The following is a 27,163-nucleotide window of genomic DNA, read 5'->3' on the forward strand; positions in this document are numbered from 1 at the left end:
AATTTGTTTTTGCCATGACAAGTTAACACGCTACTGTATAATATCCTGACAGTCTCTAAAAGCACAAAGTATTTGCAACGCAGTTGCCTCTACAAAATAGCTAATATAATACTAAAGTGTATTTATTATATGCTATTATTTCAGGTTTAACAACGTTGCCTTGTCTTAATGGGGACATATCATGAAAATCTGACTTTTTATGTGTTTAAGTGCTATAATCGGGTCCCTGGTGCATCTACCAACCCAGAAAACGTGAAAAGTGATAACCCAGTAACTTTCTTTTGGTAAGCCTTTCTCTGCAAGCATGTCTATAAATAAGCTGATCAGATTTTGCTCCCCTTCTGACGTAGAAGGGGATCTTATTATAATATTACCGCCCCTTAATCTGCAAGTTTCCACCCACGGCGACACCATTTGGTTTCGCAAGCGACAACAGTGTGACCAGTTCTAACGCGATGTGAAAAGTTCGAGCAAAGCATGCAAATGTTTGAGCACAGATGAGCACAGAACACTAGTTGACCAAAAAATGTCACAGCTGTCTTATAAATACCTCAGGGAACTGTGACAACTTGTGTAAAAGTTAAGCATGACGGTACATGCAAGTCAATGAGGTGAGTCAATGTAACTCCACAACAACTACATAAATGTATCCACTAACCATTTAGAAATGTCCAGGTGTTATCTAAAAGTTGCAACCGCTACCTGAGTCTCTCCGTAAGGCTACACTCTTGGTTATTTCTGAAATTTTGAATAAGCGAGATTTGCGATTTCGTGTGTTTAGTGATTGCCGGAATATCCGAAGCTCGTGTAAAGGGTCGGCCATCTTTTGGACGGAGGCGGGGAGCAGCAGCTCATTTGCATTTAAAGGGACACACACAAAAACAGCGCGTTTTTGCTCACACCCAAAAAGTAGCATATTTGACAAGCTATAATAAATGATCTGGGGGTCATCTTGATCTGAATTTTCACAGACACATTCTGGGGACACCATAGATTTATATTACATCTTGTGAAGAGAATGTGTCAAGGTCTATTTTTATCTTTGAAATATTTTATATAAATAACTATACACCGTCACAAGAGTATGCAGAGGTTCTCCTTGTGATATAATTTCCTGTTTTGCATTTTGCAATAAGTTTTATTTAGACATACGTTTTTCAGAATGTTTTCCAAGAAATAATAATTGAAGATTTAGGTTTTTTTTTTTTTAAATGACTTTTCTTTCTAGAATTTACCTGACAAGGACATTTTTGTCAAAGACAAGCAATGACTTAAACAAAAAACGGTAAAATTGAACACTAATCCTGTCTTTGGTGTGAGTTGTCTCACCATATATTCTAGTCTGTATGCTATCATGTCAGTATTCGTCTGTGTCTATTAAGGAATTAAACAAATTTTGTCTTTGCTTCGCTCAAAGACTTCTGGATAATAACATAACGACTTTAATTTGCAGTTCACTTGTGTTCCAGTCCATAGACTGTCTCTATGGTCCAGTTTTCCATAGAGACTAACTGAAGCTGCAATGTCTTTGCATGCACAATTGTAATTTCTAGTTCAAATATTGTATTAAGATCAGGATGAATTATTCCTCAAAAAATGTAGGAAAAGTGAAGTAAGAGTGCCAGGGTAGTTCCATAGACCCTTGTGGTGTAGCATATGGTTAGGGAAGCAGGGAGCTTGGAACCATGGGATATGTTGTCATTTGTAAAGTAAACCTTCAGGTGGATGGGGAAGGCGCATGCTCCCTGTTGGTGGCTCCTTGCAACTTAAACTCCCTACTGCTCCCAGCTGCCCCAGTGGCAAGCGTGTCAGGAATACGTGACGTGCCAGCTCCGACAGCCCTTCACCTGTCTGAGAAACGCTGGTGCTGTTCCAAACATAAAAACTAACTGAGAACACAAACACACAGCTGCCGTGAAACCTTGCAGTCTCAATGCACTATGACACATGTTTTTGATTCACTCACCGGTAGATCATAGCTGCATGCATGAGAGAATCTTCAGAACGTCTGTAGAAGATGGGCGAAGACTGAAGTCATATAGTATATTCATATAAATGAATAATGAAGTGATGTATATGTATGTGTGTATATACGTATACTGTATACATGTGTACATATATATATATATATATATATATATATAGTATACATACACATACATACTGTACATTACTTTATTATTGATTTATATGAATATACTATACTGTGCAAAAGTCTTTTTTTTTTTTTACAGAAGTGCCTAAAACTTTTCACAGTACTGTAGCTTTGCAAGTAGGTTTCTTCAAGCGTCCTGGAGACGTTGACGCAGTTCTTCTGGATTTAGTCTGTCTCTGCTTTTTCTGTGTTTTAATGTAATCACAGATAGACTAGATGATGATGAGATCAGATATCCATGTGGAGCATATACCGTCTGTTGTCAGACTCCTTGTACATACATAAAATCTCACTGCATTATTACAATTAATGGCAAAATTAATGTTTGGAAATGTAAACTGATATTTCCCACTGACACACAGAAAATACTAACGTGCCTAAGACTTTTGCACAGTAGTGTGTATGTGTATGTGTGTATGTGTGTATGTGTGTGTGTGTGTGTGTGTGTGTGTATATATATATATATATATATATATATATATATATATATATATATATATATATATATATATATATATATATGTATACATATATAAGAAGTATCTTATGCTCACCAAGGCTGCATTTATTTTAAGAAACATAAAGTAAAAACCATAATATTGTGAAATATTTGTATAGGTTTTAATGTACAGTAGAGTTGAATAAAATAATAGATCGTCACATCATCGACCCAAATGCATGCCCACAGCAATAACACTTGAAGAACACAGGATGATGCTAATGTTAGCAACATTGTTGCATCACCTTTGCTGCATGTCTTCTATCGATTTCCAAAGTAGAGATTGTCCACAAGATCAGTGTGAATATGAACCACTGCGTGTGTAATTGGGTGGAAGGAATGGCTGTATAATGAGGGAGGGAATCAATGCAACATGGGTTGAACACAAGTGTGGGGAGCCGTACCCCTTCTAGGCCAGCTCAATAAGAGCAAGGCTTCATCTCAATGTAGATAAAAAACGATATTGGAGGAATCCTGTTAAAAGGGTCATTGTCGCTGTGCTTTTGCCCCTAGTCTAAGTGCTACAGATATTCTTCAGATCGTGCTGATGGCCGAGTGGTCCGGGATAATCTAGCAGGGTCTTGCACAAGCCCCACAGAGGGAGGTCTGATAGATGGTACCTCGTGGCTATAGTGCGAGTTGGCATGCATATCCTCACTTCCTCTAATAGCTTATTGAGCGAGGGGGGTCTGGTGAGGATTAGAAAGCGCTGGTTTAATGTGAAGGCTGCATGCAGTCAATAACGCTCCTTCCATGATAAATCTGCCTGACATATTCCCAGAAACACTTCAGACATCAATAGGGATTTGTTTAAGAGAATATGAAAAATAAACAGCAGGCTATTATTTTCACTGGGCCGCTGGCACCACACTACCGTGGTATTGGATTGCAATGGAATGGAAAGAGGAAGATGTTTGCTGCACCTAGACACAACCACAACGCAGCGCTGAATGTCAGCAGAGACCGTGTCTACTAGACGATCCCCTGTTAAGGCCTTGTCGACATGACAGTCACCGGCACAGGTCCTCAGCAGAGACCACAAGAACCAGACAGGTCCTCCGCACAGACCCTATGGCAAGCTTTGGCTCCATACCGGCGTGATGAATCATAATGACACTGTGTTCGTTAGTTGGCCAGAGGAGAACTGGCTCTCCGACTGAGCCTGGTTTCTCCCAAGGTTTTTTTCTCCATTCTGTCACCTGATTGAGTTTGGGTTCCTTGCCACTGTCGCCTCTGGCTTGCTTAGTTAGGGACTCTTAATATTCAACAATATTATCGTTGACACTGTTGTATGAGAACTGAACTGAGCTGGACGATGACATCACTTTTTGAAATGAACTAATTTAATAATTGATCTGAACACTGAACTGACTTCAGATGAACAATAGATAAACAGTATTTTTTCCTGTTTATCACTGTAAAGCTGCTTTGAAACAATCTGTATTGTATAATGTGCTTTATAAATAAAGGTGGCTTGACTTGACTTTGCTGTTCTCAAATGGTTGGTCATTGGCCTTCAGCTAGCAGCTGTGTGTTGAATGCAGCCATTCAGGCCTGTGAAAGCTCCTTGCTAAGTTGAGCTCCTCCAACTTTCGACTTTGCAAGATTGTGCTCAGCTAGAGTTTAGAAATCTGTTGCAGTGCAAATAAACAAGGGAATCTAATTTGTTTCTTCATAAATGCATGTTTTATCAATATTCCCACGGCCACGGAATACGCAGAAGTTGGTGAGGCCTGGTTGAGCTGCATTAGAGAAGATGAAGAGCGTTGTCACTGTTTTTTCCACCCCAGAAAAAGTTTGTCCTAAGGCTGACGAACTTAGAGAGGTTAAATTTATTTTTAACACTTTTCCTGAAGATTGTAACCTCAACGTTAATCTGTGCGCTGCACATTTTACAGAGAACAGCAAACAGACAATGCAGGTACAATGTACAATGCAGGCTATATGCACAAAATCTTCTCCTGAAAGACATAGCCATTCCCATTTTGTCGGGACAATCTGTTGTTTATGGGATCACAACTTGTAAGTGTGTCTTATTATTTGTAGTTGTGTTTTCTGTTAACAGCTTCAAGTATAAGTTTTATGTAGTTGCTACAGTATGATAGCTATGATGTAAACGAAGGACAAAGCTTTGCCTCCGCTAGCCTGCTTACTAACATTACAGTATTGATGTAGTGTTTACTTTAGCTTTGTAAGCGCTTTTGTAAGACTGTTCACCGCCCCATAGGAAAATTATCCATGATTTTGTGATCGATAACATCGTATCTGAAAATTCCCCCAAAAAATACACCACTCTGAAACGTCCTGTGAAATCCGTGATTGCTGAGTCAGAAGGAGGGGCTTCATCGAAAACAACGTGTTCAACCAGACTGGGAAGAGGGGAGCAGTAATAATGTAAAATATGTGACAAATAATGTGTTTTTTGAACAATCAAGCATTAAAACATATTCTAGTATACCCCCAAAACAAAAATCAAGACTTCGTAAAAGGGCATAATAGGGACCCCTTTAACAAAAAAGCTTCTGATTTGTGATTTCCAGTAAACTATGGATTCAACTACATTTAGACTTGATGATGTTAAAGGGAAAGGAAAGGCATGTTCACAGTGATATTTTAATCTGGGGTTGAAGAGGGAGAAGACTTCCCCCCTTTGTAATTTTTTGTGTTGAATTTTTTTTGTTACTCTTAAGAACCTAGTGTTGTGGTCCTCAAGTTGGTCTTGAAGAGTCCTTCTTTTAGGAGCCTCCTGTTTTCAGAAAGTCCCTCAACATATATACTCTACCATAAAAACTGGTCATTCTACCCCACCACAAAAAGATTTGTTACACCTCCTTCTCCTCTGTATGAGTCAGTTCAACTGACGGTTACATATATCTCTGCCGTGCTTCTAATTGTGGGAACCACTGTAGCTTGTCCTTGAGAATTTTTTCACAATTCGATGCAACAGCTGTCAGCATTACTGACGACATTTCCACTGCTCACATAGAGTCCCTCTCTAAACTTCCTCCTTATAAAAATCTGTATTTTCTCTGTGTGACCTTCAGGAACTCTCCAGAGCCAGTTTGGCAGTGTATGACAATGTTTGTAGACCTTTTATGAAACACCAGTAGGCCCCAAGCTCAGACTAAATCCAAATCGCATCATATCCACCTCCACAATAGTCTGCCAAGCTGGTTTTGGAGATCCTTGGAGACTCCGTTCGTCTTTCTCAGTGGAGAACGACTAATCAATTCAAATGGCAGTCGGTCTCGCTGCTTCAGAAGAATGGTTTCTTCAGCCATAGGCAGAGCTAATGCTTGTATGATGAGTGAAAATACGGGTATATATTTTTAATTTAAAATCCTTCTCGTAAAGACTTAATTTCTTTGATGTGAGCACAGTAAAACCTTAAATCCCTAATTGAGCTTTAGGGATCTTATGAGTCTGTCAGAACCCACTATGAATATTGTATGACTGACAAGCACCATCAAGTTAAGGATGTTTGATAAATCTGAATCTTAATTTAGCACTGAGAGAGAATGGTTTGTTCAGACCCCATATTAAATATGACTTTTTATTATTATTGTTGTTTCAGAGCATATTGCCTACATTTTCATTCCAAGAAATTCAGAACTGATTTGAAATGTTTGAAAGGAACTATGCAAATCGCTGGAGAAACTTTCATTACTCATAGTATGATTACACTGTGACGAAATGCTAATAAATTACCAGGTCTCAATTGGGGAAGTGCTGTTAAGGCCGATCTTGTCCTGGTGTAAAAGGGACCAAACTAAAATAAAGACCTGCTGTGTGATATTCACTATATCCTTTCCCTGGGTCACTTTCAGTTCTTCTCTGGCTGAAGTTTAAACCTGTATCTTTTGTAAGGCCAGCCCAGATCCTCAAACAAATAAACACCTCTTAGCATCTCTTGTATTTTCTGTAAAGATTCACTCAACTATCCTAAAACCAAAGCTATATATATTTACTTTCCTCACATTACTCTTGATTGGATTTGACATGGCACTAATTCCTGTCTGACTTTTTTTTTCTTCTCTGAATTATGCCACAGCTCATAAGGGGAGGTTAAAGCCAAGTGACATTGCCTCCTGCTGAAAATAAAATCAAATTATAAGTATTAGCTAAGCCGCTGTAGGAGCTTATGCGTCTGCTTCAGGTGAACACATGTGTCAGCTCCAGGAATGGATCTGCCACCCTCAGAATCATGAACGTCAAGCTGTGACTCTAAAACCGGTGCCCTCACTTACCTCAATGTCCGTAGGCATTACCATTGGACTATTGTGTGTGTGTGTGTGTGTGTGTGTGTGTGTGTGTGTGTGTGTGTGTGTGTGTGTGTGTGTGTGTGTGTGTGTGTGTGTGTGTGTGTGTGTGTGTGTGTGTGTGTGTGTGTGTGTGTGTGTGTGTGTGTGTTTTAATCCATCCTCTGCAACTCTTTTTGTTGCTTTTAGCTAGATGATTTAGTCCCTTTATAACCTGAACTATTTTTTTTTTTTTTTTTTTTGCTATTGCTTATTCCAGGAAGAACCATTTGTGATGGTCTCAGAAAATGTGCTTGGGAAACCTAAGAAGTACCAGGGGTTCTCAATCGACGTGCTGGACGCTCTCGCCAACTACCTTGGTTTCAAATATGAGATCTACGTGGCCCCTGATCACAAATATGGCAGCCAGCAGGCTGATGGGTCCTGGAATGGTCTTATTGGAGAACTGGTTTCTAAGGTAAGATGTTTATCTAGATTGTGCAAAATCTGTCTGTCTGTCTACTACTTGTCTATGACTGACTTTTTTTAATTTAATTATAAATGCTGCCCAACTCTGCCCATAAATGTGTATATACATTACATGGCCAAAACTATGTCGACACCCCTTATAATAATAAATTTGGCTATTTTAGCTGTATCCATAATCAACCAGTGTAAAAAATGTAGCATATACCATTAAAATCTCATTAGACAAACGTACTTTTCAGTAGATTGAAAACGATCTCCACATATTATATATACGAAAGACAGTATTTCAAGTGTTAATACATTTAAAGCTCAAAGGACCATTTCAAACCCTTTTAATGATGCAGAATTATTTTAGTGCGGTCAGCACTGCCTTTGATATGACTAACATAATACAGTCTGGCTGAATGCCGCAGATTTATGTGCTTTCCTTTGGCTTTCTCAAACTATCTTGGGCTTTTCATTTTCCCTGGTATTCCCAAACAGTCTGCACTGCTTTGATAAAGAAGAGCACATATTTCTTACATGTGAATGAGGGGGAAAACCTCATACTGAAATGTTGTCCGCTGGCAGATAAACAAAAGGCAAATCTCACAGCAGTAAGAGGTCAGATACACATTTTCAGGGTCATTACTCCAAACATCCCGCTGCTTTCCATTCCACAGCTTTTTCAGGTCTGCGACACACCTCCATCCCTACTGCTTCCTGTGCTGAGAATATTCCTCACCACTGTTCTGTCAGGGAAATGGAAACATGAGCCACAGTGTACTGCCGCTTATCTTCATTTCCAGAGAGATAGACCAAAACACAAGGAAAATATTAAGGAGCTCTAATCCCATTGTAACGGTCTCTGTTGACACATTGTTTTCCAGCAACTTCACATCTGTGGGCTTTCATGATAAAGTTTTTTGATTTTTCGTTTGCTTTTTGTGTTCGAATCATGTAAAAAAGGCTGTTATGACATGATACTACAGGACAGGGCATTACAGAGGAAACAACCATCACTTTACAAAATTGTTCAAAAGTTTGGGGTCAGTAAGATTTTTTTTCTTCTTTTTTTGTTGAAGTAAAAAAGAACTTTCTAATAATTAATAATATTCTGGAAGAATGAGTTAAATTGATGACTGAAGTGACAGTGAAAATTTTACATTGTTATAAAAACATTCTATTTCAAATCAATTCTAGGGATTGGCACAAGCTCTCAAGTACTAGAGTGTTAGTGTAAGAGGATAGAATATAGTTTGTACTGTATAAAAATCATTACGCCTATGGAGACTTCCCATAAACAACAAATGCCAACGTGTGTGTGAGTGGACATACAGTATATATATAAATAAATGAACAATTTCCAAAAAATGTACAAAATAAATGAGCTAAATTCAGTAAATTCAATTTTAAAATAGAAAATAATTACTTTAAATTGTAGTAATATTTCACAAATATTACTGTTTTACTTACTTTGGCACTTAAAACAAAATGATCAATCATATCTGAATATATGACCATTTCTGCTTTTCTAAGCTTTTTTTTATTTGGCAGTCCATGAAATTAGTAGATTCAGTCAGCTGTGAGTTAATTGTGTGTGGTGGCGTAAAATCAGGATGTAGTGATTACGTTTTGTACATGTCTTCTTTCTTCTTACACAAGAGTAGATTGTTAATTCACTGATCTAACAAATCATCAGTGTGTGTTAGAAGCTGCTCTCTAGAGGTCTGTCAGCTATGCTTGTGTAAAGAAGTGCCCATTTGTTGAAAACGTTGAACTGCTTTTTTTATTTTTTGTTTGTTTGTTTTGTTTTTTGCTTTTAGATGTTTTATAAAGCCAGCACTTGACAATACACTATTTTTGGTATTATTTTCACAAAATAAGTGGTGAAAGCTCGTAGTATTCTCCCGACAGCTCATCAAAAGGTCTTTTTTTTTTTCAATTCAATTTCCAAGTCAATTTGTAATTGACTTGGGTACAATAGACAAATAGACAAGTACTACAAATCACACAACCAAAGTGTTTCATAAATACAAAGCTTTCATGTCAAGTAACTGTAATTATAATACAGTTAACAATGGATGAATATTAAAGGCATTATGGATTTTATGTCTCTTTGGTCCTCAAATGATTACTACATTACAATAGCGTAACTTTTTTTTTTCCATCCGACACCTCTAAGGGCAGTTTAAAACATGTATCTTGTATTGTTTGCTGTTGAATTACTGTAGCTGATTGATGCAATTACTGAACTTGAAAGAAAAAGAACTAAACTAGACGTTTGTGCAATAAATACTCTTTTTGAAATGGGAAAGGAGTTTTGAGATAAAAGCATAATCGTACATCAAAGTCTCATCTTCAAAGATTACAGACATTTTTATTCTTTTTATGATCCCTTCAATTGTGGCATAATTCATCAATAAAGTTAGATCACTAGCTTTTTATTTAGGTGTACCACTAGCATACTAACGCTGCATCTATTTTGTTCTCATTTTATGTATTCTCTATTGTGAAAGTGTCATTTGTCAGGCTCTTGTTATATAGCAGGCAGTCTGGTACTACCAAGTTTCTAAGTCGAGACAATCAGAGGAGCACTTGTTGTGTGGATTAACATTTGTGAAGTGATCCGGCCACCGGATGCTTCTCTAACCCTGCTCAAATACAGAGGTCCTGTGGGGTCCCTGATCTCTGAAGGTGGCCAGGCGGGTTAATGGGAGTCAGACAGGTGACTCTGGCTCTCGCCCTATGATAATGACATGCCTTTGTTCTGCCGATGGTAATGTCTCTTGACAGGAACTCTCTGAGGCTGCAGAGGTCTCATCTAATCTCTGCGCTGCTGTGCGCACCTAGTCACAATCATTTCCACAACTGCCAAATAAGAAAAAGAAGACAAATTAGATGTTTTTTTTTTTAGCATTTAAAAGCCTTAGAAACAATTTTACTTTTTGGCAGCAGACAGTGTTACCTCAGGATTCACTTGAGGAAGTTTGTTTATTTATATTGTGATTGGGGACAATGAGGAGTGCTGTGTATTTGCACATTTACTGATTCAACATAATGTAAATTATTGTCTGTCACTAAGCTGATTTTTTCTTCTTCTTTTTTTATATGGGATAGTAAATGGACATTTTTCATTATGTCTGTGGGTCCGGTACCTTCTGCTCATTTTATTTTCTACTGAAAAAGAAATAAAGAGAAAATGGAAATGGAAAAACATTTAAGAAATGGAAAAACAAGAAAAATGAGATTACGCTTTAATATTTGTTTTGCATGTATGGGCTGCCCTTTGTCTGATTAGTCAACCCTCCCCGTCTTCTGCACTTCAACACGGTACACGGCAACTGCAAGCTCACATTTTCAATGAGAGAGACACAGCAGGCGGACCAAGCTTGTTCACGAGAATCCTGCGCTTATAGTGCAAGATTAAAAATACTGCAGAAGGTACACGGACCTTTGTGTCCAAGTATATTGAAGGTGGATGTTTTTCATATTGTTTTTCACCATACAAACACATTATTTTTAATCATTCTGTTTTATACATATATGTTTATGCATTTGGAAGATGCTTTTATCCAAAACAACTTGCATTGCTTTCAAGGTGTGCATTTTTTCAGTTCATCCATTCCCTGAACCCAGCAATTTAACCCATGGTCTTGATGTTGCGAGCACCATGTTCTGTTTAAGCTACAAGAGCTGTATTTACCAATAAAAAGTACTAAATAATAAATTAATATTTTACTAAGCCACTTTACTTGAAAAATGACAGAGACTTGAGTGAACATCAGTGTTAAGGACGTTTTAACTGATTAAGTGAATCAAATTAATCAAACTAACACAATTTATGCTACTGAAGTTTAAATCAAAGGCTATATTAAAGCGTTCATATCACAAGAAATAAAATTGTCCTTGATTATGTGATAAAAGCGTTGTACTATGAAAGTACTGTACTATTCTTTTGCATCTCAAAATGTTCTTCCTAGGGAGATTTATTGAAACTAAGCTGCAAAAACATCTTTCAGACTTCCACAGGTTTCTGACCTCAGACATGTATAATATAATATTTAACGAGGTTGTCTTATTTCACATGTGAACTTGTTGCATCACAATTTTTTTTTCATGTTATCCATTTTCATTAAATAATGGTTTATAAATATTTTGAAAAGATATTTGTGAAAACCCTGTTAAATGTCAAAACCTGAAAAACAACAACAACGCATTAACACATGCAATACAGTTTTTCAATTTTATGCAGCAAAAATGTTTAACACAATTAACGCAGCATCCATTTTTTTCTGTCATCCTTTGGCTAACTTTACATAGAGCCATAAAAGCCAAAAAAAGAGAATGTAGTGCGGTTCTGGCACGCGTCCGTGAATCTCCTGTCTGACACACACACACTTGCGCTTGAATGGAAAAAAAAAAAACACACACAATTATGCGAAATGCCAGTTTTGTCGAGGATCCTCGCAAGCAAAGTCTTAAATGAGTTAAATGAAGCCTTAAATGAACGTAAAGAGTTGTGAGAAAATGGGGGGCATGTCAGATCTGCGTCATGTGCGCCAGGTCTTAAAGTGACAGCAGCCTAATAAACCTTATGCCTTCTGTCATTAAGGATAATCAAAGAACAAAAGAAAAAGAGAAAATCACTCACTGCTCGACTTAATAACCTTTTTAGCTTTAATAAGGATTAATCTATATTTAATTTATAATTTATACAGTGAAGACTGTGAAGAAACAAGAGTTCACTTAAATTAAAAGTTATTATCTTTTATATAAGCCTAATTAGTGGCTAAAAAAAACATTTTCATATAGACCTCATGCGCCAGAGAAACGAGGGCGCCGCCATCTTTAGAATATTGTCTTTTAACTTCCGTCTTTGCGGTCGCTCTGTATATTTCTATGGCGCTACTGTCCAGGAGTAATTAGCTTTTGAAGTGGATTTACTTAATGTAAAGTTAACGAAAGTTATCATGAGGACTTTAATGTTTAAAGCAGATAACTTAACTAATGTCAGTCGACTGGGAAGATTTTAAAACGAGCCGTTCATTAATATACGCGCAAAATCGCTGTGAAAATACAGACCGGAAGTCAAAAGACAACGAGCGCAGCGCTGAAAAGGGGCAGGGCTACATAAGGTCTATACATCAGTAGCAGTATTTTAACGGTGATACTGGCTTCCTTTTTTATAAAAAGATACCATTAAACAAATATTTAAAATATAGGTTGTTTATATGATATAATAGTTTATTAATATGTAGTTTCTGCATTCATTTAGTTTAAATGTGAAATTATTAATATAAAAACATATAAAAAAAAACTTCAATGTTAGGTGCGTTTAATCACGATTAATTACAGAAAAGTGTGCAATTAATTAGTTGTTTTTTATCGATTGACAGCACTAAGTGTTTGGTATCACTTTACAATAAGCTCTTATTAGCTAATGCATTAACTAACATTAACTAACAATGAGCAATACATTTGTAACAGTTTATTCCTGTTTGTTAACATTAGTTAAAAATACAACTCTTTTCATTTTAATGAAATTAACATTCATTTAGTTAGTTCATGCTAACTAATGTTAACAAATGGAACCTTACCGTAAAGCCTTATCAAATTTCTGAATATTTAAAACTTTAGAAAATATTTTAGATTTATAAGCTATAAGCGCGATACACATATGAACCTGTTCTTTGCACAATCTGGTTGTAAATATGTCATATTTCTGTGTGTCTTTTTGTTGGGCAGAGAGCAGATGTCGGTCTGTCAGCCCTGACCATCACCCCTGAGCGGGAGAGCGTGGTAGACTTCACCACCCGCTACATGGACTACTCCGTCGGTGTGTTGCTGAGGAAGGCGGAGAGGACAGTAGATATGTTTGCATGCCTGGCCCCCTTCGACCTGTCTCTGTGGGCATGTATAGCCGGCACGGTGCTGCTGGTGGGCATTCTGGTGTATCTCCTCAACTGGTTGAACCCTCCCAGACTGCCGATGGGCTCGGTCTCCTCCACGACCCTGTACAACTCCATGTGGTTTGTCTACGGATCCTTCGTTCAGCAGGGTGAGTATGTGCGTGAGCGTGTGATATGCTTTGTGCTGGAAGAAGAAAGGAGATTCAAGAGCGAGAAAAAGTAGAGATATCGAGAACAGCAGGGCAGAAAGATAATTTTAAGTGCTCACTTTCTGTTTAAAGTGTGTCTTTGTGTAGTGCTAGATGTGTGTGAGCTAGATGTGTTTTGTGCACCAAAGATTATATGTGACAAAGGGAGAAAATTACAAAGATAGGGAGAGTCAAGGGAAAGTGAAAAATTATATGCAAATCATATCTGCACTTTCTGGTTTTCTTTCAAATTTTTAAAGGGTCAAAGCTGTTTTTTGGACAAAAGATGTAAAAAAAATCTAAATCTGTGAGCAGCAAAAGGCAGGGGTAATCTTCAGAAAAGGGAAACAAGCAAAAAAAAAAGAGTGAGTAAAAAAGATAGTGTGTAAGAAAAGAGGAATACTCCGTCAGTCACTATGAGGGTTTTGTATCCTCAACATGTTGAGCGAACATCAACTGGTATCATTAATTACCAGCAAAATTTTGACATGTTTTGCTACAGACTGCTTGTGAAGGCCAATTCCAGCTTTACGGCTGTGACATTTGCAGTCACAATGTGAAATGTAGCTTCTGAGAGAAAGTCGACTTTCTACAAATGGTAGAAAGCAAACCATTTGTATGCACTTTTCTAAAACCCAGCAGATTCCATTGTAGATTTTATTTCCCATTTTAAGGGAAATTAACTTGCAGTATGAACTAAACTTTATTGTTTGTAGTTCCTCTGTGACTTGAAATGCACTATCTAGAAGCGACAGTATCTACAGAATGAAAGTCTGGTTCTCCATAGGACAGAATCTTTTTTTGTGATTATTGTCTTTTTAGGGAAATATGGACATAATTCTGAAAGCGGTGTTTAAAGAACAGATGATGAAAACATTTTAATTGTCATAACACTGTTGTTTCAAACCTGTATGACTTGCTTTCTTCTGTGGAACACACACACACACACACACACACACACACACAAAATGCAGTGGAAGTCAATAGGAGCCAAAAATGTTTGGTCATCAGCATTCTTTAAAATATCTTCTTCTTTTGACACAAGTGGCCAAAAGTCAGAGCCAGTCTGCAGATTTTGGCCTGCTCGAGTTGACAGATTTCAGAGAAAATCGTGTAGTTTATGATGGACACAAGAGTCAGATTTTTTTTAGCTTTAGACTACAATTCCATCCAGTCAGAGCATATCAAACATGCATGCTATTTTGAGGTGAATTTAGAACATATATTGTTTCATTTGTCATGCGTCTCCTAGCAACAAGGCTCATGTTTTGAGTTTGTTGTGTTCATAGCAACTTTAAAGTCTAGTATTAAGTGACATTCAGTTTTTTAGTGTATGATGCCCAGTTTTACATAAATGTAAATATAAGCATTTCAAAGTGTGATATGTATTGCAGTTTCACCAGATGACTTGAATAGCTCTATTTGGAAAGAATGAATCATTATAGAATAATTTGGATGATTTTGTAGGGGAGTGAATCTGCAGAAAATAAAAAAATTGCAAGAAATAAACAGTGCTTTAGCTTATGTGTAACAGTCTAGCCTAGTCTAACAGTATTCAGTTACAGAAATGTAATAATCAAATGTAAAATAACACTGCATAGTCTTTACTGAATAAATAAAAAAATAATTATTATTTGTTAAAGCTACAAAAGGGATTTTCTCTTTGTATTTTGTTGTTTGATTAACATTAATGACACAGACAGCAGCAGGAATGTTAGTCTGCTGTCGCTTTAAGAGCTAATGTACGGATCCAATATAATGATACACATCCGTTTTCTTTCTCAATTGTTTACATTCACGTAAGCCATCTGTGACAGTATTTACAATGATACTCGCCGAGATGGGCATTTTGACATAATTTTGAGTGTATGTGTCTGTTCAAGTACAAATAGAGGCGGAAATTAACTGAATTTGTAGTTCACGTGCATCTACGGGGCTCTGTGTGCACAAACAGAAAACAGCGTGCGGGTTCCAAATTGGGTTTCCTTTTGAGTCTTCTTGAGCTTAAATGGTTTAAAATCAATTGAATGTTTAAACTGACAGGATCTACGACAAGTGCAAATGATAAACTTCCACTCAATGATGGTTAAACTTTGCAGTTAATCCGAGAATTACGTGCGCAACCCCTCACGGACGACTGCCGCCACATATTAAAAACAAAACATAACATAAATTATAGTCCAGGCCTGGTCCTCTCTCGTCCTTCACTGTAGTCGCTCCTCCTTTTATGCTTCAGCTCCTTCGTGAGAAATATGAGACCGGTGCGTCGAGCAGGTGTCGCTAATTATCAATCACGCCATTGTTCTCTCACGGCCCTCTGCCTCGTCCTACTTGCCACAGTGACTCTGGTAGATACTTATTGATAAGATAAATTCAAATTTCTTTGGAACCATCAAACATGTCTGGTAAATGTTGTTTTATCGGTGCGCACCTCGTGTGGCCGATAAATAGACAATAAAATTGTGTTAGATTATAGTAGAAAGAATTAATACGATAAAATTGAGACCTAAATGAGGTTACGCTCCTTGAGTAAACACTTCATTATCCCATGGTAAGGTTGACATTTGCTTGGAATTGCACTTAACCAAAAATCAGTAAATTTACATGAGCGGGTTATAATGATGATGATTATAATAAGACAGCCTAATTGCTCCCTTGTATCTGGGTCCATTTCTTTTCTAATTGCAATCTATGCTTCTTTTTGAAACATGCTCATTATGGTGAGAAGTCAGTTCATTAATGCGCTTTCATCAGACCAGTGAACCGAGCTCGGTGTCTTTTTAGGATGAAATTGTTTAAATGGAGCTGATTGCATACTGTGGAATATGCTACGGCACCAGAAGCAAACAAAGATGGAAATGCATACACACAATTGTGCTGTGTACTTACATGCATTCCCCGACCACTTAAAACATCACTATCATCCTTTTGTCTTGCAGTCCTCTTTGATGTTTTTTGGAGAGCTGGTTGTACAAATACACCCGATCTCTAAAACAAGAGAGAAGTGAGTGGGGAGAGAAGGGACGTAGCTGGAATGGCATAGCTAGAATCGGTCTCTTTGATGAGTCACTTTCATCTGCCTCACAAAGACCTCTGCCTCTCTCCTCTGATGCTTCTTGACTTTTTGTTTCATATATCCCCCTTAAACAAATGTAATTTTCACATTCCTTTCTTTGCTCCAGTATTTTATACAGAGATAAATTAAATGTCATGTGAACTACATGTGCTGTTTCATGTCAGCATCTTTGCATATTGTTTATCCAAAGTATAGCCACAACATGTACAATGTATTTACAATGACAATGTATTTGCCATGACAGTAAAACCTATCAAATATCATCATAAAAAAGATTTGAAACAACTTCACACCTCAAATAGGTTTTAATGAATTAAAACAAAATGATTAATTCTTTCATTTAAATAATTATTTAATAATAATAATAAATAACGTAACCTTGATTTTGCTTGTTTTTTTTAAAGGACCTGAAACAAAACCAGTTAAATTAACAATTTCATCGTTGTTTTTTTTTGTTTGTTTTTTTCAGTCTTTAATTGTTGCAATGATTTGTAAAGCTTATAACACAGATAACACACGCTGAGTAAACTAATTCAAAACCATTCAAAACCAACTGAGGGCTTAAAGGAGCTTCTTTTACATCTTTTAAATCCCCGAAGATTTTGTGAAAATGTTTCTCTATCTGTGTGCATTTGTAAGTAAAACGTGTAGATTCGTAATTAATGCCAAGCTCCCTGATGTCTTAAGCTTACCAAGAAACCGCTTTTAATTAACTGAGAAAAAAGCATTTGTGCTATAAGATCTTTGAAGCCACCTGTTAAACGCTCCATAACCTTTCTTGTACTGTAGCACTGTAATGAACTGTGATTCACATTTTTCCCCTTTATAATGCCCAGTAATCCTGATAAGCGCTTTCATAAACAACACTGCAAAATTCAACACTGTACGTTTTGTTGTAGCATGTTATTTTTCTTTATTAAATTCATATACAGAATATTTTTTGTTTGCTACCACATCAACGTGGGTGGCTAGAGGAGGGCTTTCCAGGGCTTAAGCCCCGAATGTTTTTATTATTATTATTGTCTTATGTTTCCCACAAAGTTTTCAATCCCAGTAATTTTGTCACAAATAAAATCATTCAAAGCTGCAATCTGCTCTGGGAATCAGGGGTATTTGTAATTGTAGTTTATTCTGCAGAAAAATGAAAGCTCATTTAAATTATTGATCAAGCCTTCTGTTGTGCAGACAACCCCAAAGAAATGTGTCGTTCTTGCAAAACCTGCAAACTTTAGAAGGTCCAGCAGCTATTTTTCTGAGGAGAGTCCATTTTAACAGCCTGCTAAAGGATTAGTTCACTTTCAAAAAAAATGTTGCTGATAATTTACTTGGATTTATGTCATCCAAGATATCCATGTCTTTCTTTCTTCAGTCGAAAAGAAATTAAGGTTTTTGAGGAAAACATTCCAGGATTTTTCTTCACAGAATGGAAGAAAATCACACTCTTCAGAAACTATTACAGAGCTCGTGTTTTAAAGAAAAGCACACATGTGGCATGAACAATTCACTAAAAACGCAATGTTAGGGAGCTTTCACACCTGAGCATTTGTTTCGGAACCTGGTGTGTTAAGTCAAGTTTTCTCCCTAGGTTCAATTCGTTTAGGCATATGTTAACAGGGCAATCGCGCTCGGATCCGCGCCAAAACAACCGCTCGAGACCACCTGAACGAAGTTGAGTTGTATACAGACAGTCACAGAGTGCCACAAACAAACAGCAGCCACCTTTTACAGTTCCTCCTGAACCAAAAGAACGAGCTTATGCTGCGTTCACACCATGTCGTAAAGACAATTAAGAGATGGCAACCCATGACGCTCTACCCGGAGCTGTTTTCGTCTACACTATCAATGCCAAAATGAATCTGCAGCAGTCAGGTGGTATAAGTTAGTTGTTTACGTTCATTATTATTGTAATGTTATGGGCTTTGAGGCTAAAGGTAATTTAACTTCGTCGCTCGTCTTGTGACACTTTGCAGACTCGTTGCGTTCATGTGTTTTGGAGGAGACGTGGCTTTGGAGAGAGCACTGAAGAGAGGGTGGGATCTTATGCGTTCAAAGCTTGCTTGCTATTGCTAGCCACTCCAAAATTGTCTACCCTACCTTTAATGTGTGCAGCATTCTCTCCTGTTGCCCCCAGATTGTTTTCACACATCTGTTTAACTCGACCCCCACTCCTCAAACCAATCTTTACATGCATATACACATTAAATAGTGTGGCGTCACAATGAATATGAGGGCCACGGGCCCCTATCAGTGCTTTCATCTCAGCTCTTCTCTTTTATTCCTTTCATCTTCATTCTGACTGAGCTCCCCCTCGCTCCACCATCAAGTCTGAAATATGAAAAGTGCATTCTCGAATGTTGTAGATTTCACTCTCTTTTTTCAGCCTAGTCATATGTCAGTCTGAAGAGAGGCATTATAATGGCTTTGAAGAACCCTGTTTTTGTCTGACACTTAGAGAGGAGAACAGAACAAGCTATTTATTTCTCTTTTCATTCTTTTTTTTCCCCCAAACCACATGTCCTTTACCTTATCGCTGACGCACAGAGTCCTAGCGCTGGGTTCCTCAGCATGGCACAGGATTTGCTCTGACTACCATTAGCTTTAATCTGTACAACCATGGGCAAACCAGCACACAAACACCCTTGGTGGCTTCTTCGCCTTCCCAGCGTTTGAGCTCACAGACGGACGCTTACAGACATGGACAGGAAAAGTCAAGCCCCAGATGACCCTTCAGCCAAAAATGAGATAAACCGAGATGATGTTCTTTGCAGGAACTGCGTCAAATCCTGTCGCAAATATCACCCTCAAGGGGTTTCAAGCTTTGAAAGGTTTCAGAGGGAAATGTTTTTTTTTTTTTAAAGATCAGGGTTCTTCAACTTGTAAGGCCACAGACCCCCTGTTGGGTATTGTTTAAAACTAGTTGTTGCATTTTAAGCGTGGTCTATGGTAGCATGCGTTTAGTAACATACAAGGTAACACTTAAGAATACTGTTCTGTCATTAATGAATAACTACACAGGAACAAATGAGTAACGCAATATTAACACTCTAGTAACTACTGTTAACTAACAAGAAACTCTGATTAATGTATTGGTAGTAATAGTGCTTAGTCGAATGTAGTTAATTCTATTATCTAATCAATGACTACTTTTTTTTTTCATACCTCCCAGAGGACTACTAAGAACTACTATATACAGGTTCATAATGAATATGAATAATGGATAATGGATAATTAAGTGAAGATCATGGTTACCCACTAGCAATTGCTAAGTGGTAACACTTTACAATAAGGTCCTATTTGTTATTGTAAGTTGTAACTAACACAGAGCAATACGTTTGTTACAGTATTTATTTTTTATCTTATCATTCTATTTTATCTACATACAACTGTTCATTGTTAGTTCATGTTGGCTCAGGTCCATTAAATAATGTTAAGATACAACCATTGATTTTAATAATGTTAAGTTCAACATTTCCTAATATATTAACTAAGATTAATGAATGCTTTAGAAGTATTTTTCATTATTAGTCCATGTTACCTAAAGTAGTTAACTAATGTTAACAAATGGAACCTTGTTGTAAAGTGTTACCATTTAACTTTATTTATTTAATTTTTTCTGTTAAATGCATATTTTAATTCATTTAAGATCTAACAATAATTGGCAGATCTCCTGCCATAAACTGCAGACGACCTGCTTGAGACCTCGGTCATTAAGCAACACATCGCCTCCGCTGGCCTTCCTCTTTCCTGTACATGGAACTAATTTCATCATCCCCCAACCCTACTGCATGTGCATAGAGAGGAGATGTAATGCGTGCAAGATTGGAACATAACTCAGCACTATATGATTCATTATGAATATGTAAGGGAGATTAGTGTATAATTTCAGACCTTGCTGTGAATCGCCACTGGGATCCGAGATGTAAGCCACCTCACAGCAGTGCTTCCACAGTCCACAGCTCGACATGCTATAAGCATAAATATGCTTTCACACAAACATAATTTGCACGCAAACATGTTGTCTGATATAGAACACTCATGGGACATGTACTGTACTAAAAGCTGTTTTACCCAGTATATTAAGGTCTCACCTTTTTTTTTTTTTTTTTTTTTTTTTTTTTTTTCAGTAATCTTTTAATTCAGACTTTTTTTCTCGCTAGCATTCTTAGAGCTGAGGAAGTGGTGGATATCACTTGCGCTTTGCTTATGGTCTTATTACAACTCTTGTGTTCACATACCATATAAACTTTTAAGCAATAATACACATGCTGTTGCTGTTGTTCCGATTATAAACACAATATCTCTAGTTACACTACCATTCAAAAGTTTGGGGTGGACATTTATTTATATATTTTTGAAAGAAGTTTCTTATGCGCACCAAGACTGCATTTATGTGATCAAATACAGTAAAAACAGTAATTTTGTCAAATATTATTACAATGTAAGAAAATATTCAGCAGCCATTTCTCCAGTCTTCAGTGTCACATGATCCTTCAGAAATCATTTTAATATGCTGATTTGGTATTCAAGAAACATTTTTTACTATTATCAACGTTGAAATCAGCTGCTCTGTTTGGCATTTTTTATATAAATATTGTGATAATTTTTTTCAGGGTTCTCTGAAAGTTCAAAAGAACAGCATTTATTTGAAAAAGAAATCTTCTCTGAGTAGCATGAAATAGTGGTGTTCCTGAATGAATTAGAGTATTGGTTGAGCAAATGATTCAATTACTTACTCAAAGACAGTCACTTGGCACCACCTACTGGTATAACGATGTAACCTGCAGAAAGAGTCACTGAAGTGATGACTGTCATCATCCGTGTGGAACGAGCAAACACAGACAAGCAGATATACTAAATACAACAAAAACACTATCATTTAAATGAGTCAAAAACATGAGGTAGAGGGACTTGAATTGTTGAATCAATTTTTATTTGTTCATTTATATGAACCATCCAAATGAATTGATTCACTGGAATGAATCGGACTTTCCAACGCTGCATATGTGAGAGCAAGGAACATTTAGTTGTGTGTGTGTTTGAATATTATCAGTTCAGATTAAAACGGAATTTGGTCATGCTAAACCGCACTGCTTGTTACTAGAAAAGCTACTTTACTTTGAAAACAGCTGAACTACTTTCAATCTATTGAAAAATGAAGGAAAGCATGGCTACTTTTTTTCTGTAATTTCTTCTCAGCATTGGTTAGGAAACAAACTCATTGCATACAGTAACACCACACACACAAACCCATGGTTCTCTTCGCTCCCAGTAGAGTCTCTTGTCAAGGCTGTTTCTTGTATAATTGGGGCAGATCTATTTCAAGTGGATACTGTTACACAGTTATGAGAGAATACAGTGGTGAGAACAAAGATGAAAAGTGGAGTGCAGTTGAGTGAAGCTATTTGAGGGAGGCTAGACTTGTCCTCACTCATTCTCCCCTCTCGCAGGGAGCCCCACGCAGCCCATGCGAAAGATTACTCATTTCCAGCCTCACCTCACTTTTCTCCTTTCATTAGTCTGGCCCATTTAGACAGCCAGAGAGGTGCCGAGCCCCTCGGCTGCATGGAGTCGTAATTATTACTGACATGCTCAGCCTGCCCCGCCTCCCCGCTGACCTAAACTAGAGTGCGGTGCGGTGGGGAGGGTCGACTCTACCCGTCACACTGTATAACCGGAAGCCGATCTCAGCACTGACATCTTATTTGTTTCACCTAATCAGACTGTGGGTGGCACTTCACAAAAGGTGGCAAACAGGGAGCAAAGGGGCATAATTATTTTTTTGCCTTCTCCTCCCTACAAAAGAGACTGTTGTCAGGTACATTAGAAGGGTCACTTCCATTTCATCAGTGTTTTAGATTCAAAACGCACTGTTTTGTTGTTTTCTGGTCTGCTTAGCTAACAATATTTTGGTTCCCAGAACGTTCTGGGAATGTTCGTGTTTGGTTCTCAGAACATTCTCTCTCTGTTTTCTTTACGCAAATGTAATGTTCCCTTTAGGTTTGGAGAGAGTTCTCCTCAAGTCCCCTAAGAGTACATAATTGGTAAATAATGATTGTTTTTTTTTCTAGTTTTTTCTATGTAAAAATCTTATCCAAACAAACATTAATATAGTGTTATAGGTTAAAATCTTCTTGTTAAAAAATCTACCCAGCTAACAATTCTTGGTTCCCAGTATGTTCTGTGAATGTGAGGGCGTTTTTACACTGGGCACGTTTGCTGTGGTCCATGTCTGAGTGCGCTTGTTCCCAACGCCCCCCGCAGTGTTGGTCTGGTTTCACTCTCAACTTGATTCCCTGGTGTATTTCAGTGCCTTTGTGCGCACCCGAGTCCGCATGATAGCTTTCACGTTACCAAATTTTCATGTGAACCGTGGCCCTTTCTTAACTAAACTGCCAGTGTGAAAACTACCTTATTGTTCGTTTCGAAGAGTGTTTCCAGAATAGACTTCCTAATGTTCTCTGTTGGCTAGCCAAGGAATGTTTTTTGCACATAAAGGTGCAGCATGTAATATTGACAGCTAGTGGTTGAAATAGGTACTCCAGTTCAAATTCAAAATATTGGAGAGGGTTGTTTCTCCCGCCCCCTCCTCCTCAGACTCGATGTTCACGCTGATTGCCACGAGCCTTACATTGTAAGTTGTTGAGTTGATTTATCAGAGTTTTAATATGCCTCTGGACATGAAGCTTTTTAGATGGATGCTGAGTCTTTTTAGGTTTGGTAGAATCTGCGATCTCTGATCTAGTTTGTTCGCTGGCTTCCGTGGCTACAATACACTGTGTTTTCCGCCAAATGGCAACCCAGGGTATCAAAATACTATTGGGTAATTTGGCAGTGGGCAGAATCACACAGACCAATACAAAAAAGGACATTCTGACACGGAACTTTTGAGGTTAGATGTTGTCTGAATGAGTGATAATCTGTGTGATCATTAAGATACATGCATAAGAGAATACTCAGCGGCAAAAACAGGTCTTCATCTTAAGATGAAGAGAAGAAATATTCTCACTGATGCACACAGGTGCTCAGCTTTGCTGTGAATCATACTCTTGAGTATAAGACGCTTCTTTCCACGTCATTTTTTAATTCAAAGTGTGTAAATTATAAATTTATGCTGTTCGTATACAGTACCAATCAAAAGGTTGGGAACACCCAAAATAGCAAAACAAAACTAACATTTTTAATTTATTATATTATATTATATTATATTATGTTATATTATATTATATTATATTATATTATATTATATTATATTATATTATACACATTACCATTCAGAAGTTTGAGGGGTTTTTTTTCTCTCTTATGCTCACCAAGGCTTCATTTATTTGATAAAAATACAGTAAATATTACAGTAGTCATATACAGTAATGTGAAATTGTATTACAGTTTACAATAAAGTTTTGTTTTGTTTGTTTTTGATGGCAAAGCAGATTTTCAGTGTCACATGATCCTTCTAAGCAGATTTGGTGCTGAACAAAACATTTCTTATCATTATTAATGTTGAAAACAGTTACGCTGCTTAATATTTTTGTGGAAACCATGATAGGTCTATTTTTCTTTGATGAATAGAGAGTTCAATATAACAACATTAAATTGAGCGTAAGCGTCAGTTCTGGCAGGTCAGGTAGTCAAGACGCTGCTAACGCTATTGGCCAACAACACGGTCTCATCAGCTGAGATGCATCAGCTGTTTTGCATCAGCACATCAGCTGTCCAACTCCCCTCGCTGCTAATGGCTATGCTCAAAACAGGGCGCCCTATTTAAGCAGATTCAGTTCGCTCCTAACTTCTTGATGCTAGCTTCTCTGCAGCCCGCCACCTCCCCAGCTCCTCCTTGTCGTGTATAACGTGGCATTTGCTTTTCTGTCATTGTTGCTGCTCTGTTCATAGGGGGAATAGTTCAGCTCTCCCAGTCCTAAACTGTGTGAGCATTCCCTAATGCTGCTGCTGACTCTCTGCTATTTCATGGTGCTCATGAAAGGTCAGAGGACTCCCTGAACAGAGCCATACCGCCAAAAAAAATTATTCAGAATTATCAACTTGAATTGCAATTTATTCAATAAAAATTTCCTAAATCATTTTTATTGTCATGTGTGTTCTTGACTTAATGGACCTGGCAGAATTTCAGTTTTTTGTAAAATTATAAATGTCTTCGCTGTCTCTTGTGATCAATTTAATGCAGCCTTGCTAAATAAAAGTATTAATTTATTTCCAAATAAAATGTTACTGACCCCACATGCATAGAGTTCATCTGGTCATCTGTTTATAGTATCAATACATGAGTACCAAATATTTAATCTGTCTGACCCGTTGAAAGTTCTGACCTCAGATAAGTGTAAGTGTACTGTCTGTAAGTGTTACTGTCACAAGCCATGAATTATTCACTGTACTTTATTTTAGTTGAAAGTGTACGGCATTGGCAAAACTTGCTCTTGATGCATTTTGTCACATCAGCACTGTGACTAAGTGAATTAGATCCAAACACCATCCAGGAAGATTGAAAATGGTCAGTGACAGCTGGCCTTTCTAGATAGATAATTTATCTGTCAATCATCTCTGCAATTATACCAGCATTCAGTCAGATGTGGGATTGTAGAGTCAGACGAACTCATCGCTGCCTCTGCGCCTCCTTCTGAAAAGATCGTAAGCCCACCTCCAAAGGGGGAGGACAGGAGCCTTTGTTTCATTCACGCTACACTTCACACAGCTTTTCCCAGGCCTGGCACTTGCATGAAGAGCTGGGCGTGCTTGCTGTAACCTTGGCCTTTTGAGTTCATAATTCATTCTGCCCAACCAGAACATGAATGACACAACTGACTCATCATGATGAAATAATGAGACACTCTAAATGAAAACTCTTTTGGAATTAATTCATGAGGCCTTGCATCCCCTGCCCACCAGTTTCTGATTAAATAAATTGAGATAAATTGACAGTGACAATGAGGGGATTAAATATTAAATGCTCACTGACTGACAGCCTTGAACTTAAGGACGCTGATTTGCACTGCCTTCTTGCAAAAAAAAAAAAAAAAAAAAACCTGAATAAGAATGTTGCTGGAATATCTTAATGACAAATACAATGTTCTGACATGAAAATCTAGATGGTCCAGGCAAATAGGTCCTTTTACTCACCTGTTCATAATCACATCGTTATCTGATTGGTTCCTGCTGTTTTAGCTCGCTTCAAATACTTGGGTTGGGCTCAACCAGGCGGGAAGGAAGTCGACCAGAAGTTGAAGCCGGCCGCGTGTCACCATCTTGTAGCAGAACTTCACCTGCAGTTAGCATCCCATTGACTCCCATTCATTTTGGCGTCACTTTGATAGCGAATAACTTTACATCTGAGGCGTTTGAAGACTCCATTTGTCCATTATTTATTTCTAAAGAAACATGACAATGTATAAAATGCTCCATTACCTTGTAGCTTTTGTTATGGCCCCGTAGAAGCAGTTTTTGTAAAAGTAGGCTAATGATTGTGTCATAACCATGCGACTCTCTGTCGCACAGTAGAGAGATTACCGTATGGACGGGAGGAGAAGCTCGCGGGCAATCGGGGGGACGTGGAGGCAAAATGACAACATAATTAATCAGAATACCTAGCAAAAGTTTCTCCTGCTCCAAGCTCATGGACAGCTCCTACTCACACTCTCCGTCTCTGCAAGATTCGGAAGGGAATGATTCAGATTTCTCTTGGCACAGCTACTAGAAGACAGACGGGTTGCTATATTGTACAGCAACAGAATGTCTTACTTGCTCACAGCAGCGTGCAGTGTATGTATTGGCAGTAGCAAGTCCCGTACTTAAACGTACAAGAAAATTAGTACTCAAATGTAAAAGTAAATTAGTTGTTGATTTTTTTCTCTCTAGATTTCAGGTATGTTTGTATACAGCTTCCGAGTAAACTGAATTCCTCTACTTCTTTTCCAGAGAATCATAATGACTGTTGATGAAAAGCAAGAGTGAGAACATATTCTCCGTAATGCAATCCAAAGTCAATGCTCTCAACTGTGCTTTTTTAAGACAAAGGTCCAGATGACGCGTCTCACATCCTCACATCAGAAATGTACATTGTATCACACTTGATTATGTGTTGTGTTGTTGGCATGCAAAATGTATTTCATCTCTTTCCTGAGTACCCTCGACAAGGATGGAAAGAGATCTCTCTCTGTGAAAGCTCACTTGTTTTCCATGCATTTCAATATCCACTTCTGTCAAGTGCATATCCCTTTAAATCGCAGCATCCCTTTATTTTCACAATCACATAATTCAAAGCAAAGACAGAAATTATGAAATTTTAATTCCTTGAAAATATGAATATGCAGTACCATATTTTATTTAATGTAAAAAATGTGACACTTTTTCAGCACATGATCATCAACACACGATCATCTTCATTAAAAGTAGTGAGACTTAAAGGTAGGGTAGGTAATTTTTGGAGAGGCTAGCAATAACAAGCTAGATTTAAAAGCATAAGTTCCTTTCCTTTACCGTTTCTTTAGAGCGTCTCCAAAGCCACGACTCCTCCAAAACACATGAACGGGTATAGCATGGAGCGAACAAAAGTGTCACGAGAGATGCCGTTAAACTACCTCATGTCTCAAAGCACATAACATTACAATAATAATGA

At 37.6% G+C, this 27,163-nt stretch overlaps 1 protein-coding gene across 1 annotated transcript in view; it reads left to right on the forward strand.

Moving 5' to 3' along the window:
* grid2 (glutamate receptor, ionotropic, delta 2) overlaps nucleotides 1-27,163 on the forward strand; it is a gene marked incomplete at both ends in the record, with an annotated part of 472,158 nt that overhangs the window by 377,801 nt on the left and 67,194 nt on the right. The window contains 2 exons of the mRNA XM_081348596.1: nucleotides 7,173-7,370; nucleotides 13,109-13,421. Coding sequence (XP_081204722.1) covers nucleotides 7,173-7,370; nucleotides 13,109-13,421 — 511 coding nt within the window. The remainder of the gene's footprint in view (nucleotides 1-7,172; nucleotides 7,371-13,108; nucleotides 13,422-27,163) is intronic.

Source organism: Scardinius erythrophthalmus (assembly GCF_964197995.2).
Source record: "Scardinius erythrophthalmus genome assembly, chromosome: 20".
Classification (NCBI taxonomy): domain Eukaryota; kingdom Metazoa; phylum Chordata; class Actinopteri; order Cypriniformes; family Leuciscidae; genus Scardinius; species Scardinius erythrophthalmus.